At 46.1% G+C, this 16,487-nt stretch overlaps 1 protein-coding gene across 1 annotated transcript in view; it reads right to left on the bottom strand.

Moving 5' to 3' along the window:
• Window positions 1-16,487, bottom strand: part of nbeal2 (neurobeachin-like 2) — a gene marked incomplete at both ends in the record, with an annotated part of 99,139 nt that overhangs the window by 42,420 nt on the left and 40,232 nt on the right. Inside the window, 8 exons of the mRNA XM_080541236.1 lie at window positions 1,758-1,907; window positions 3,103-3,426; window positions 4,329-4,472; window positions 7,896-8,052; window positions 8,336-8,523; window positions 11,697-12,485; window positions 12,805-12,893; window positions 13,238-13,397. Coding sequence (XP_080397362.1) covers window positions 1,758-1,907; window positions 3,103-3,426; window positions 4,329-4,472; window positions 7,896-8,052; window positions 8,336-8,523; window positions 11,697-12,485; window positions 12,805-12,893; window positions 13,238-13,397 — 2,001 coding nt within the window. The remainder of the gene's footprint in view (window positions 1-1,757; window positions 1,908-3,102; window positions 3,427-4,328; window positions 4,473-7,895; window positions 8,053-8,335; window positions 8,524-11,696; window positions 12,486-12,804; window positions 12,894-13,237; window positions 13,398-16,487) is intronic.

Here is a 16,487-nt window from a genome sequence, read left to right as displayed (position 1 = left end):
TATACATGGGGTGTGTTAAGGTTAGGTAGTAGTCTGTATACATGGGGTGTGTTAAGGTTAGGTAGTGTGTATACATGGGGTGTGTTAAGGTTAGGTAGTCTGTATACATGGGGTGTGTTAAGGTTAGGTAGTCTGTATACATGGGGTGTGTTAAGGTTAGGTAGTGTGTGTACATGGGGTGTGTTAAGGTTAGGTAGTCTGTATACATGGGGTGTGTTAAGGTTAGGTACTCTGTATACATGGGGGGTGTTATGGTAAGGTAGTGTGTATACATGGGGTGTGTTAAGGTTAGGTAGTCTGTATACATGGGGTGTGTTAAGGTTAGGTAGTCTGTATACATGGGGTGTGTTAAGGTTAGGTAGTGTGTATACATGGGGTGTGTTAAGGTTAGGTAGTAGTCTGTATACATGGGGTGTGTTAAGGTTAGGTAGTCTGTATACATGGGGTGTGTTAAGGTTAGGTAGTAGTCTGTATACATGGGGTGTGTTAAGGTTAGGTAGTAGTCTGTATACATGGGGTGTGTTAAGGTTAGGTAGTAGTCTGTATACATGGGGTGTGTTAAGGTTAGGTAGTGTGTATACATGGGGTGTGTTAAGGTTAGGTAGTATGTATACATGGGGTGTGTTAAGGTTAGGTAGTATGTATACATGGGGTGTGTTAAGGTTAGGTTGTCAGTGTACATGGGGTGTGTTAAGGTTCGGTAGTATGTATACATGGGGTGTGTTAAGGTTAGGTTGTCAATGTACATGGGGTGTGTTAAGGTTCGGTAGTGTGTATATGGGGTGTGTTAAGGTTCGGTAGTATGTATACATGGGGTGTGTTAAGGTTAGGTAGTAGTCTGTATACATGGGGTGTGTTAAGGTTAGGTAGTCTGTATACATGGGGTGTGTTAAGGTTAGGTAGTAGTCTGTATACATGGGGTGTGTTAAGGTTAGGTAGTCTGTATACATGGGGTGTGTTAAGGTTAGGTAGTAGTCTGTATACATGGGGTGTGTTAAGGTTAGGGAGTATGTATACATGGGGGGTGTTAAGGTTAGGTAGTCTGTGTACATGGGGTGTGTTAAGGTTAGGTAGTCTGTGTACATGGGGTGTGTTAAGGTTAGGTAGTCTGTATACATGGGGTGTGTTAAGGTTAGGTAGTATGTATACATGGGGTGTGTTAAGGTTAGGTAGTATGTATACATGGGGTGTGTTAAGGTTCGGTAGTATGTATACATGGGGTGTGTTAAGGTTAGGTAGTATGTATACATGGGGTGTGTTAAGGTTAGGTAGTATGTATACATGGGGTGTGTTAAGGTTAGGTAGTATGTATACATGGGGTGTGTTAAGGTTAGGTTGTCAGTGTACATGGGGTGTGTTAAGGTTAGGTTGTCAGTGTACATGGGGTTCTCCTCCACACACTACTGAGGTCCCTGACAGTGTCAAATGAATAAAGTGTAAACATGTCAATATGTGTTGTTTTCTATTATTACTGTGGGAGAGTGCAATCATCCACTCCACCAAGCAACTCAAAACCAGAGTGAATACCAACAGAAGGATATTGCAGGGGATTTTGGGCCGCTACCCACACGTTTAGCTGTGTTGCTCATTCCACGAATGCATGATCCTTACAAGTTGTACCTCATTGTAAAGGTGACTAATCAGGCTTTCCAACGATATAAAATACAATACCAATTGGTATTATTAAAGGGGAGGAATAATCGACCAAAATAACGTTTCAGAACTTTCTTTTGAGGAGTTTACATTCATGTGCGTACCTGGAACTTGGTCTTGCTGTCCGCACGGTCCTTGTCTCTCCGTAGGGCCGTGCTCATGAGGTCATCGAAGCACGAGTTCCAGAAGTTGGACATGAGGTCGTGACTCTTTCCAAATGTGTCCAGTTCATACTGCTCCATTGTGGGCTGAACCTACACACACACACACAGTAAGTCACATGACATGAACAAAAACAGACATGAGGACACATCAATGACAGACATAATACTGATTCAAGCACCCTTGAAAACTCATGTACTCAGTTATACTATACATACACCGTTGCCGTTGCTGAGAAACAGAGTAGGAGCATAGGTCAAAACTCTGGTCCACTGCCAAATGTATGACATGCTAATATATTGTGTATATACAAGTGATCTAAACAACACCGATTTATGAATACACACTGTCACACCCATTTATAATACATCCTCAGCTGAACTAGGGGGGCTAAGACATCTCTTTGGCTTTAATTCATGAAAGCTCTTAGGTTGAAACCTCTTAGTTTCTTGCATAAACCAAACCTTCTCCCAATAAACTTTCTTTATTTGATTTTATGCTTCCAAATTCAGATTAACCTCGTTTTAAACGAAGGCAGTTTTTCCTTTAGGTTTATCAGTCAACCATTCCATACACAAATGAGGAGGGGTATACTGTTTGTAAGAGCACCTACTGGTCACGATGCTGAGGACACTGAACAGACACAGTGGAAAACTAAACAAGGGCATGTTAATCTGGAGCTGAGGAGGGATGTTAAATCAGCCTGTCTAAAAATACAACCCCGAGACAGAGACAAATTACAACAGAGGAACGGTCAATTTAGAAACAGCCTCCCTTTCCCCAAAACACAGTGCAGCTAATTATCTCACTACACTACAACGCCCGTTTTATAAAACCTCCTCTGGAAGTACCTCCCCTTTTTATAAACATCCATTAACAGCGTTAGTTTATTTGTAATCATCAAGATCCTTCTGCTTGTTTATAGAGCTCTCACTGGCACAGTACCAGAATATCTGAAAGACCTTTTGCTAGCATATCAGCCCAATAGAGCTCTAAGGTCTTCTGACGCTGGTTTTCTCTGTGAAGAGATTTGGTGAGGCTGCATTCTCATTTTATGCACCCAAATAGTGGAATGCACTGCCAGTTTATATTAGGGATGCAACCTCAGCAAATATGTTCAAGTCAAGACTAAAAACCCATCTTTTTAATATTGCCTTTAAATGACTAAATAATTAAATGATGATTATAATGATTGGAGCACTTTGAGCTGCAGCGTTTGCAGGAAAAGCGCTATACAAATAAAAAACAGTTCTAGTTTTAGTGTAGTGGTCAGAGAGAGAGACTGACGTGGTGTTGGTAGAAGTCCTGCCACTCAGCGGTGTGGCAGTATGACTGCAGGTCCTGGGCGAAGGTGGCGCTGCCGTTGGTGACGGGCAGGTTGGGCAGCAGTCTCTGCAGGGTGACCGGGTCGGCGTGCTGGTCCAGGAGGGTCCGTACGATGGGCACCAGCTGGGAGAAGGTCTCTGTGTGCCCGCCGTTGCTGCCCTCTATGACTCCTCCGGGCCACAAGGGGGCGCCCAGGCGCCCCAGCAGGAAACAGACCTCGTCCCAGCCCAGACACAGCACCGTCTGCAGCAGGCTGTGCAGCTTTACACACGCCATCACACACACCATCACACACACCTGGGGGGAGAGAGGGACACGCCATCACACACACCACCACACACACCTGGGGGGAGAGAGGGAGAGTGCTTTACACACGCCATCACACACACCTGGGGGGAGAGAGGGAGAGGGAGGGAGAGGGGAGTGGCATCACTAAAGAGAGAAGAGAGAGTTGCCAGATACAATGGCAGCAAAAAAAAAAGGGAAATTCAATGAGCAGCAAAAAGGGTCAAAGAGAAAATCAGCTTTGTGATTTATACTGTGATTTATACTGCACTAAGGAACTCATTATCATTCAACTGACTCACTTCAAAGGTAAAAGGCTGTGCTCCTTTAGAAAAATACACAACCAAATCCATGTAGCCACACAAAGCAAACATCCAGACAGCTTATATATGACCACTTACTGATCCCATTAACCTACAGAAACGTAACTCACGAGGGGGAGCTACCCCACCACTGAAAACTCCATTAGAGGAATGTTAGCAATGTGTGCACAGATCCCCATAGAAGGGCCCAGATCCCCAGAGAAGGGCTGGTATTCTAAACACACTGGCCAGCCTGGAGCCTCAGATGAAGACCTCAGTGCATGTGTGCTACTTTGGCAATTATGACAGATGTCACGCTACATTTGTCACACCCACGTTTGACTCTGACTGCTTATTGAAACAAGTTGCGACAAAGAAGGACAAAATATGCTGGTAAAACCTGCCAATAGAATAGGCCATTGTTCATTTCACACGTTGTAATTACCAGACGAACAACACACTGATGCGTATGGCTCTCTTGTGAAAGGGCAGGCGACTATTGTTGTGGTTTGGCTGGGGGGAGAAATATGGACGGAGAGTGGGAGGATCAGATGAGTGTGGATGAGAGAGAGAGCGAGAGAGAGAGAGAGAGAGAGAGACCTGAGAGTGCTGCTGCTGGATGTAGCCAGTGATGATGCGCAGGCCGATCTGGGCCATCTCTCTGAGTTCTGGAGCCCCGGGCGTGCTGGGGGGGCAGTGCCAGGCCTGCAGCCTGTCCAGCAGGTTCACCACCCCCTCAAAGATCTGCAACCAGAAGAACACCCGGCGTCACTGACACCAACTGACGACAGCGGCGGCAACAAAAGCGAAGACCTGTTACCACGCCTTGAAAGACGTGCAACACACTCAACGAAAATTCCTCTTATATGGAAATCTGCCTTTGTTCTTCCCCTGTTGAAAGGGGGGTGACCCGACAGTCTTAAATCATTCTAGGCCCATCTCTGAATTGACTGCCCTGGTCAAGGTTCTGGAACTTGCGAGTGAACAAAACTGAAAGAGTTCTTATCTACTAACAATATATACATATATATATACACTACCGTTCAAAAGTTTGGGGTCACCCAGACAATTTCGTGTTTTCCATGAAAACTCACACTTTTATTTATCAAATGAGTTGCAAAATGAATAGAAAATATAGTCTAGACATTGACATGGATAGAAATAATGATTTTTATTTGAAATAATAATGTTGTCCTTCAAACTTTGCTTTCGTCAAAGAATGCTCCGTTTGCAGCAATTACAGCATTGCAGATCTTTGGCATTCTAGCGGTTAATTTGTTGAGGTAATCTGAAGAAATGTCACCACACGCTTCCTGAAGCACCTCCCACAAGTTGGATTGGCTTGATGGGCACTTCTTGCGTACCATACGGTCAAGCTGCTCCCACAACAGCTCAATGGGGTTGAGATCTGGTGACTCCTCTGGCCACTCCATTACAGACAGAATACCAGCTGCCTGCTTCTTCCCTAAATAGTTCTTGCATAATTTGGAGGTGTGCTTTGGGTCATTGTCCTGTTGTAGGAGGAAATTGGCTCCAATCAAGCGCTGTCCACAGGGTATGGCATGGCGTTGCAAAATGTTGTGATAGCCTTCCTTATTCAAAATCCCTTTTACCATGTACAAATCTCCCACATTACCAGCACCAAAGCAGCCCCAGACCATCACATTACCTCCACCATGCTTGACAGATGGTGTCAGGCACTCTTCCAGCATCTTTTCACTTGTTCTGCGTCTCACAAATGTTCTTCTGTGTGATCAAAACACCTCAAACTTCGATTTGTCTGTCCATAACACTTTTTTCCAATCTTCCTCTGTCCAATGTCTGTGTTCTTTTGCCCATATTAATCTTTTCCTTTTATTGGCCAGTCTCAGATATGGCTTTTTCTTTGCCACTCTGCCTAGAAGGCCAGCATCCCGGAGTCGCCTCTTCACTGTAGACGTTGACACTGGCGTTTTGCGGGTACCATTTAATGAAGCTGCCAGTTCAGGACCTGTGAGGCGTCTATTTCTCAAACTAGAGACTCTAATGTACTTGTTTTCTTGCTCAGTTGTGCACCGGGGCCTCCCACTTCTCTTTCTACTCTGGTTAGAGCCTGTTTGTGCTCTTCTCTGAAGGGAGTAGTACACACCGTTGTAGGAAATGTTCAGTTTCTTGGCAATTTCTCACATGGAATAGCCTTCATTTCTAAGAACAAGAATAGACTGTCGAGTTTCATATGAAAGTTCTCTTTTTCTGGCCATTTTGAGAGTATAATCGAACCCACAAATGTGATGCTCCAGATACTCAACTAGCTCAAAGGAAGGCCATTTGTATAGCTTCTCTAACCAGCAAAACCGTTTTCAGCTGTGCTAACGTAATTGCACAAGGGTTTTCAAGGTTTTTCTAATCATCCATTAGCTTTTTAACGCGATTAGCAAACACAATGTACCATTAGAACACTGGAGTGACGGTTGCTGGAAATGGGCCTCTACACACCTATGTAGATATTCCATTAAAAACCAGATGTTTGTAGCTAGAATAGTCATTTTCCACATTAACAATGTATAGAGTGTATTTCTGATTAATTTAATGTTATCTTCATTGAAAAAAACGTATTTTCTTACAAAAAGAAGGACATTTCTAAGTGACCCCAAACTTTTGAACGGTAGTGTATATATATGCCATATATATGTGTCATTTAGCTAACACTTTTATCACTTTTATCCGAAGCGGCTTGCATTGCAGTGAGGGTAAACATTCTTCAGTGTTATTGGTCCCAGCGGGAATCGAATCCACAACCTAAGTGTCGTTAGAGCAATGCTCTACCAACTGAGCTACAGAGGACCACAAACACAGGGGACCACAACCCTTAAAGTAGTAAATTATTTTATTGAATCTTTAGACAACAACAACCATTGTGCAGCCCTTTTCATTGACTTATCGAAGGCTTTTGATACTGTGGATCATGCAGTATGGCAGCAAAGACTTATCAGTGTAGGACTGTCAGAACAAACTGTTTGCTGGTTCCAAAATGATCTATCAAGATCAAGACCAAGATTAAGATTATAAAATGATTAAAGCACTTTGAGCTGCAACGTTTGCAGGAAAAGCGCTATACAAATGACATTTTTATTATTATTATTATTATTATCAGGCAGATCTCAGTGCGTGCAGGCAGAAGGTATCACTTCTATCTCCCTGAGTATATCCAAGGGTGTGCCCCAGGGTTTGGTCCTGGGACCACTCCTATTCATTATACTGTATATATCAACAGTCTTGATCAAAATGTTTCCAATGCAAATGTCCACTTTTATGCCAATGATACTGTTAATTGTGCTGCTGCCTGTCTTGGCCAGGACGCTCTTGTTAAAGAGATTTTTTTATCTCAATGAGAATGTTCCTGGTTAAATAAAGGTTATATACACTAAGACATTAAATCCATTGATGCTGTACACAAACCAAGAGAATTTTAGGGAACACTCATATACAGTTCAACATGTACCGCCCAGCACTAAACCAAATCCCCTGACATTGAACATACTCAATAGACAATGGCAGGAAGTAGCTGTATCATTAAGTGCATTATTGTGTAATGAGGAGCAGGCATCCCCTCCCTGGTATACAGAATACACTGTAACTCCACATCCATGGTTTTCATTTGAAGCATGGCTGACAGCATTTCTGTGGCCTATACGTATAGTACCTTTTCACTTCCATATAAGGCCTGTCTATACATGTAGTATCTTTTCACATCCTTATAAGGCCTGTCTATACGTGTAGTACCTTTTCACATCCTTATGAGGCCTGTCTATACGTGTAGTACCTTTTCACATCCTTATAAGGCCTGTCTATATGTGTAGTACGTTTTCACTTCCATATAAGGCCTGTCTATATGTGTAGTACCTTTTCACTTCCATATAAGGCCTGTCTATACGTGTAGTACCTTTTCACATCCTTATAAGGCCTGTCTATACGTGTAGTACGTTTTCACTTCCATATAAGGCCTGTCTATATGTACAGTATAGTACGTTTTCACTTCCATATAAGGCCTGTCTATACGTGTAGTACGTTTTCACTTCCATATAAGGCCTGTCTATATGTATAGTACCTTTTCACTTCCATATAAGGCCTGTCTATATGTGTAGTACCTTTTCACGTCCATATAAGGCCTGTCTATACGTGTCGTACCTTCTCGCTCCACAGAGTCTGGTTGTCAGTGCCCTCGGCGAAGAGGAAGTCTTGCAGCAGCCTGAGGAGGCGCACCAGGCTGGGGCAGTGGGGCAGAGCCCCTCCCTGGGACTCCCTCAGGTCCGACAGAGACGACTCCAGCATCATCTCCAGCAGACTGGGGCGAACAGAGATGGATGGGGGGTGGGGGGGAGTATTGAGTGAGCACCTGGAGTTCTGTTTACACTAGCCTAGTGTAATTACACAAAGTTCTTTACATTGTGTATACGCCTGACACACTGACCTCCGTGCATTGGGTGTCACAGTGTTTTAATGACTCAGCCTTTTTCCTTCACAGACTTGTGTCCTGTGTCCTGCTGCCTCCTCAGAGCCTCCTAACTCATCTGTGTTGCTGACAGACAGACAGACGGACAGACAGACGGCGGTCGAGAGACACTGACCTGCGTTTTATGTCGTCGGGCGGGCGGACCAGTTGGCAGGAGGAGCCGAGTTTGGTGAGGACGGAGAAGACCTGCCCCCTCTCCCTCCACACGGCGTCCTCGCCCCCCCCCTCCGCCCCGCTCCCGCTCCACAGCACCGAGAACACGATGTGGGTCAGCAGGTTACACAGCTCCTCCTCTGGAGTCTGCTGCAGGAGACGGAGGAGGCGGAATGAGTCACACACACAGATACTGTGAGAAGGGAGTCAGACACACACACACACATACAGACACAGTGGGAAGGGAGTCAGAGTAACTCACACACACATACACAGTTGGCAGGGAGTCAGACACACACACACACACACATACAGACACAGTGGGCAGGGAGTCAGAGTCTCACACACACACACACACACACACACGCACACACGCACACACACACACACACACACACACACAGAGAGACACTGGGTGCAGGGAGTCAGAGTCTCACACACACACACACACACACACACAGACACACAGACACACAGACACACAGACACAGACACAGACACAGACACACACAGTGGGCAGGGAGTCAGAGTCTCACACACACACATTTTAATCATTTATTTATGTCCACATAGAGACAAGTATACAGGGACACAAATACTGAAGGCACAGATGGGATGCATTCACAAACAGACATGGACAATGTCTTTCACATACAACAGGACAAGACTCACGGGTACAAGTAACACCGTCTCCGCCATATATGGCGGCTGCCAATAATCGCAGAGACAGAGCAATACTTGCTGAGCCTTTTTGCTTCTCCCTTGGACATTCCCAGTAGACGTAGTCCTCTGACAACCAATCTGTGCACATGTCCAAGGCTGCCAAATATAAAGACTAATAGCGTACACCTATAGCCTAGCTCTGAGATGGTATCTACAAGCTGCTGGTATTTCATGACCTTAGTCATGAAGGCTTCCTCTAGGCTTATATCAAAGGTGCACGCTACCTCTAATACAGACACCTCTCTGGACTCTTCATCAACAACAACAACATCTGGTGTGTTAGCAGACAACTATGAAAAGTGACATTGGTCATTACAGAAATTGAACATAGATGCATTGACACAAGCATGTGTATACATTTTCACTGTGACTGGGAAGTGGAGTGATATGTCCTTTACTATAAGGCTCACAATTCTGTCATGACGTGCTATATACATTCCTTTGTAAACATAACAGCCATTCAAGATATGTGATAGTGTTTCTGTAACCTGTTCTGTGGTGTGGTGCAAGCAATGAGGAACCTGAGTTCCACACACACGCGCACACACACACACACACACACACACACACACACACACACGCGCACACACACACACACACACACACACGCGCACACACACACACACACACACACACACACAGTGGGCAGGGGGGCAGGGAGTCAGAGTCTCACACACACACACACACACACACACACACACACACACAGACACACACACACACACACACACACACACACAGTGGGGAGGGAGTCAGACACACACACACAGACAGACACAGTGGGTCTTTTTTATTTGTATAGCACTTTTACTGCTATAGTTACAAGTTCAAAGTGCTCCAATCATTATATAATCATAATTTAATTATTTAGTGATTTAAAGGCAATATTAAAAAGATAGGTTTTTAGTCTTGACTTGAACATATTTGCTGAGGTTGCATCCCTAATGTAAACAGAGAACACCAGCGTCAGAAGACCTGAGAGCTCTATTGGGCTGATATGCTAGCAAAAGGTCTTTCGGATATCCTGGTGCTGTGCCAGTGAGAGCTTCATAAACAAGCAGAAGGATCTTGAAATCTATTCTGAACTTAACAGGAAGCCAGTGTAGAGTCTCTAAAATAGGAGTTATATGAGCTTGTCTGCTTGTTTTGGTTAACACTCTCACTGCTGCATTTTGGACTAATTGCAGCTGGCCAATAGCTTTCTTCAGAAGACCAGAAAGGAGACTGTTACAATAGTCCAAACGGGTAATAACAATAGCATGCATTAACACTTCTGCATCAGCATGCCAGAGAAAATGTCTAACTTATTATTCCGTAGATGATAAAAAGCATTTCTAGTGATCGATTTGACGTGAGGCTCGGCAAGTCAGAATCAAGTCAGAATCTATAATCACACCTAGATTCTTAGCTTCATGTTTGCAATTTGATAGCAAGGTTCCCATGGTATTCGACAATTGTCTTTTTGTGGTTTTGGTTCAATGACAAGAATCTCCAGGACATCCAAAGTTTTATATCTCGGAGACAATTCTTCAGCGAGTGCATGTGAATCATCAGGCAATACTGATATGGACAGCTGAGTGTCATCAGCATAACTATGAAAATGTACAGGGAGAAGAGCAAGGGACCAACAATAGACCCCTGAGGGACCCCACATGTGATGTCAACATTATCAGAAACAGAGTCTCCCAGGACAACAGAGAAATGCCTAGCAGCTAGATATGATTTAAACCACTCTAATACAAGTCCTGAGAGACCAACACAGTTTTCTAAACGATGTATTATAATAGTGTGATCTACTGTATCAAAAGGAGCACTCAAATCTAACAAGACAAGAACTGATACACCACCAGCATCTATGATAAGTCTGAGGTCTTTTACAACCTTTACTAATGCAGTCTCAGTACTGTGGTTAGAACGAAAACCTGATTGAAACGTATGATTAGAAACGAAAGGTTAGATATTGGTCTGGAATTTCAGAGAACAAAATTATCTTGCTTTCCTTTCTTAAGTAGTGGTTTTATAATGGCAGATTTTAGGGGAGTGGGAAACATGCCAGTTGATAGAGAGCAGTTCACAATTTCTATTACATCCTCAGTTAAACAGTCAAAAACACTTCAGGTGAGCATGTTGAGGATTTCATTTGTGAAACAACTGTTTTTAAAGTATGGGGGTTGATGAGCTCAAAATTAATGAATCCATGACAGCAATAGGCATACTAAATTCATCTGGGAGTACCAAATTAGATTATTACAAATTAATTATTTCTGATCTTATAATGGAAATCTTTTCGTGAAAGAATGTAGCAAATTCATTCCATCTAAGTGTTGAAAAGGATTAACCACTGAAGGGTTACCAGTACCAGAGGGTAACCACTGAAGGGTTACCAGTACCAGAGGGGTTACTCAGACGGTGGTACCAGTACCAGAGGGGTTAATCAGACGGTGGTACCAGTACCAGTACCTGAGGGGTTAATCAGACGGTGGTACCAGTACCTGAGGGGTTAATCAGACGGTGGTACCAGTACCAGTACCTGAGGGGTTAATCAGACGGTGGTACCAGTACCAGTACCTGAGGGGTTAATCAGACGGTGGTACCAGTACCTGAGGGTTGGAGGTGTTGGAGATGGTGTCTCCCGTGGGGGGGTCAGTCCCGTAGCTAGTGGCGTCCAGCACGTTGGAGAGGCTGGAGCTCTTCCTGGGCCTCAGGGGGGGGAAGGGCTTGCTGTGCTCCAGAGGAGAAGGGGTGTCAGCCTGGCTGGTCCCCCCGGGCGTGTGTGTGCCCGTGCCCGTTCCCTCGCTCACGCCGCCCAGGTCCAGCTCGAAGGGGGAGGTGCCGAAGGGGCTGAGGGGGTGGTAGTAGAGGCCCTCCTCCTCGTGGGCGGGCCGGGCGGGGGAGGGGGGAATGTCCACCGTGTTGGAGACGGAGGACGAGCGGCTCCCGCGGTCCCCCGCCGAGTCGAAGGAGGACTTGAAGTGGATCGAGTCGGCGAAGTTCTTCAGAGGGAGTCCACCCCCTCCTCCTCCCTCGCCGTTGTAGGGAGGCGGTGACTGGGAGAGGTCGGAGAAACCTTCTGAGACGTCCCGCATCGAAGGGCCCCCTTCTTCGTCCACGTCCACCCCCTCCTCCTCCTCCTCCTCGTCCCGCGAGGCGTCATACGGGCCGAAGACGTCTGGGTGGTGCGCGTCCTCGATGAGCGGGTGGTCCCTCCTGAGGGGGGGTCTGGTGGTGGGCTCCGTGGAGCTGTTGGCGCTGTTGGAGCCCTGGAGGCTGGCGGCACGGGAGCTCTCGTAGGACTCCTTCACGTACAGTTTGGTCAGAACGTCCTGCCAGCCCGCCTGACCAGACAGCTGCCTGACGTACTCCTCACTGGAGTGGATCAGGTGGAAGAGCTGGGGGGGGGGGAAGAGGAGGGAGGGGGGGGGAGAGGAGGGGAGAGAGAGAGAGGGGAGAGAGAGAGAGAGAGACGGAGAGAGAGACAGAGAGAGAGAGATAGATAGAGCGAGAAGAAGAGAGATAGAGAGAAAGAGAGACAGAGAGAGCAAGAGGGAGAGAGAGAGATAGAGATAGAGAGAGAGAGAAGAGGAGAGAGACAGAGAGAGAGAGAGAGAGAGAGAGATTAAAGATAGTGGGGTGAGGATGATGAAGGAAGCATGTACAAAAACAAAAAAAAACTCGAGGCGTAAGAAGTGCACAGAGACTGTGGCTCACCTTGCGACAGATGTCCAGACGGACCGTGAGCTCAGCGTGGTGGGACAGGTACACCACCGCCAGGAGGTCTCTGAAGTTAGGGCTGGCATCTGACATGACAACAGATAGAACATAGAAGGTACTGTCAGTGTTGAGAAGACCTGGACATTGAACACCGTCACTAGGCAAGGCAAGGCAAGGCACCTTTATTTGTATCGCACATTTTATACAATTCAAAGTGCTTTACATATAGCATTAAAGAAAGAAAGAAAAAGGAGGATAGTAAGAAAATAAAATGACAAGAATAGATACATGTAGGAAAATAAATAGATCAACAACAACAAGATAATAAGATAATGAATAAAAAGAAGTGTTATTACTGAAACTGTATTCAACCCTGTCATCCCAATGTCACCTCCCGCCCCCCTCTTCTAGGAGGCTATTTTTGGATTACCTGTAGCAAGGACCTGCTCATACAGACAGCGGATGGTGGTCATGGTTACAGGGATGTCGCCTAGGAAACAGACCAGGCCCAAGTATCCCAAATCCTTCAGTTTGACGCGCTGCTTGGTGCGCTCCGACACGCGCTCGCTCTTCAGGATCTTGTACAGAACCTGAGACGGAGTTATAAGACAGAAGAACGCTTTGATTTACCATTCTCAGGGTTCCTACAAGTTTCAACAAGTCAAATTTAACACCTTTTTAGACCTTTTTTAGACCTCTTTGAATATCATTTTAGACCTATTCTCGACACCATATGATAGCTTTTTGTCATCCTCGAGGTGATGAAATTAGGGATTTCACTGCCATACAGACAAAAAAGGAAGCGAATTGGCATTTTTTTGGTTTCAGCTTGATTCATTTCCGCGTAAATAGATGTGGTCGGACTGATTTCCTTGTAGGATCTAATTTTTAAGACTTAGCACCTCATTTTTAGACAGAATAACTGAAATTTGGGACCTTTTTAGGCCTTATAAATTGGATTGCTGGATTTTAGACTTTAAGGCTTTTTAAGACCAGCGCGGGAACCCTGCATTGTATTCAACTGACACGGAGCCCTGTTCATTGTGGCGGCTGTGGCGCAGGAGGTAGAGCCGCCGTCTAATGATCGCAAGGTTGGCCGATCGACGGTTCGAGCCCCGGCTGGCCACATGTCAAAGTGTCCTTGGGCAAGACACTGAACCCCAAATTGCTCCCAGTGAGCGGGCCGGCGCCTTGCATGGTAGCTTGCCGCCATTGGTGTGTGAATGTGTGTGTGTGAATGTGTGTGTGAATGTGTGAATGAGAGGCCGTTGTAAAGCGCTTTGGTACCAGTGACTGACTAACAGGTATCATTCTAATGCTGACTGATGTCCTGCTTAGGACCTAAGCTCCTAGGGGCTTCTTCTTCAGAAGCACAACCAGAGAGCATCCTGATGGGAGGCATCACTGCCTGGTACGGGGTAGTGCGGACAGCTGAGAGGATCAGGGGGATGTGAGCTTCCCTCCATCCAGGACACCGACAAGGACCAATGTGTGAGAACGGCCCGCAGGATCATTAGTGACCCCAGCCACCCCAATCAGAACCTGTTAGACCTACTGCCATCAGGGAAATGGTACCAAGCCTCGGGGCTAAAGCCCAGAGGATGTCAAACAGATATTTCCTCCAAGCAATCAGAAACACACTGGAGAAACACACGGGGAGAATAATATAGACTGGCTGAATAATTGCTGTGCTGTGCTGTGCTGTGCTGTGCTGTGCTGTGCTGCGCTGCGTTGCGTTGCGTTGCGTTGCGTTGCGTTGCGTTGCGTTGCGTTGCGTTGCGTTGCGTTGCGTTGCGTTGCGTTGCGTTGCGTTGCGTTGCGTTGCGTTGCGTTGCATTGTGTTGTGTTGTAATAATAATAATAATAATAATTCATTGAATTTATATAGCGCTTTTCCGAGGCTCAAAGACGCTGACAATATAGGGGATACGGAAAACACAAAAACAACAAGTAACATGGAACACAGAGTCAGCGAACGGGGAGGGGGGTGGTAGGGACAGGGGAGGTGGTTAGGGGTAGGGGAGGCTGTATGCATATCAGGGGGGTGGCAGGGTTAGGGGAGATGGGTAGGGGTAGGGGAGGTTGAGTGCGTGTCAAGGGGGGGGGGGGGGGCGGGGGCGCCGGGATGGGGGAGATGGCTAGGGGTAGGGGAGGCTGTAGGCATGGGAGAACAGGTAGGTTTTGAGGTGGGATTTAAAAGTGAGGAGTGAGGGTGAGTCTCTGAGTGGTTGGGGGAGAGAGTTCCAGAGGCGGGGTGCAGCTCGTGAGAAGGCACGGTGACCGAAGCCTTTGAGTTTTGAGGGTGGGACAGTGAGGGGAACAATGGATGAGGATCGGAGGGTACGTGTAGGGCGGTGGGGGAGAAGGAGGTCAGTCAGGTAAGGGGGGGCCAGGCTGTGGAGGGCTTTGTATGTGAGGATGAGGATTTCGAATTGGATGCGTTCTTTGATGGGGAGCCAGTGGAGAGAGTGGAGGACAGGAGTGATGTGGTCACGGGAGCGGGTGTTTGAAAGGAGGTGTGCAGCAGAGTTTTGGACCATCTGGAGTCTATGGAGGGAGCGGGAGGTGATGCCGGTGAGTAGGGAGTTGCAGTAGTCAAGGCGGGAGGAGATGAAGGCGTGGATGAGGGATTCAGCAGCGGGCGGGGAGAGGCAGTGTCTGATTTTTGCTATGTTGCGGAGGTGGAAGTAGGAGGTCTTGACGATGGAGCTGACGTGGGGATCAAATGAGAGGGTGGGGTCCAGGATGAAGCCGAGGTTGTGAGCCAGGGGGGAGGGGGTGATGGTAGTGTCATCAATGGTGAGTGTGATGGGTCCGGTTTTATTGAGGGTGGATTTGGTGCCGATGAGGATGACTTCTGTCTTTTCACTGTTGAGTTTGAGGAAGTTGTGTGTGAGCCAGGTTTTTATTGCTGAAATGCAGTTTTCGATGTGAGTGAGGGGTGGGTTCTGGGTGGAGTTTGTGGTGATGTAAATCTGGGTGTCATCGGCGTAGCAGTGGAAGTCCAGGTTGAATTGGCGGATGATTTGACCGAGGGGGAGTGTTTTGATTGATTGATTGATTGAAAACTTTATTAGAAGATTTGCAGAAGTAGGTACATGAAAGTACATATTACATACAAGGTCAACTAACAGGATAAAAACCCAAGAAAGCCACTGGCTTATTTCAATTGGGGTCCTTGATTCTCAATTCATCGTTACATGTAAGACAGACAAAAAAACTAGTACTATCTACAAGATAATACAGACAAATAGCTATTACTATCTACAAGATAAACATACATCCATCATGGGAAGAACAATACAACAAAACATAAAGGTGGGGACATACACCACAGGTGGGGGCGGGGGACAAAACACAAAGTATGTACAGTGGGTAGTTCGGGTCTTTTAATCTGATTTTTGATTTAGAGGGTCCAGTTACGGATTGCAGCCTCCTGTAAATGTTTTTGAGAGTGGTTTTGAAGGTGGGCAGTGTTTTGCACTCCTTTAAGATTATAGGAAGGGCGTTCCACATTTTTACTGCATAGTTTGCAAACGAGTTTAACCCCTTGTTTGTGGTGCAACGTGGTTGAACGTGGTTCGTGGAGCTTCCTCTGGTGTTGTATGTGTGGACGTTGTTCACTTTTTGGAAGTATGTTGACAGGTACTTGGGTGTCTTTGTGGTGTAGCGTATCTTGA

This window comes from Nansenia antarctica (assembly GCF_963989245.1).
Source record: "Nansenia antarctica genome assembly, chromosome: 10".
NCBI classification, from domain to species: Eukaryota; Metazoa; Chordata; class Actinopteri; order Argentiniformes; family Microstomatidae; genus Nansenia; species Nansenia antarctica.
Note: the sequence above shows the minus strand (reverse complement) of the source record. Positions and strands in the feature narration are given on the sequence as shown.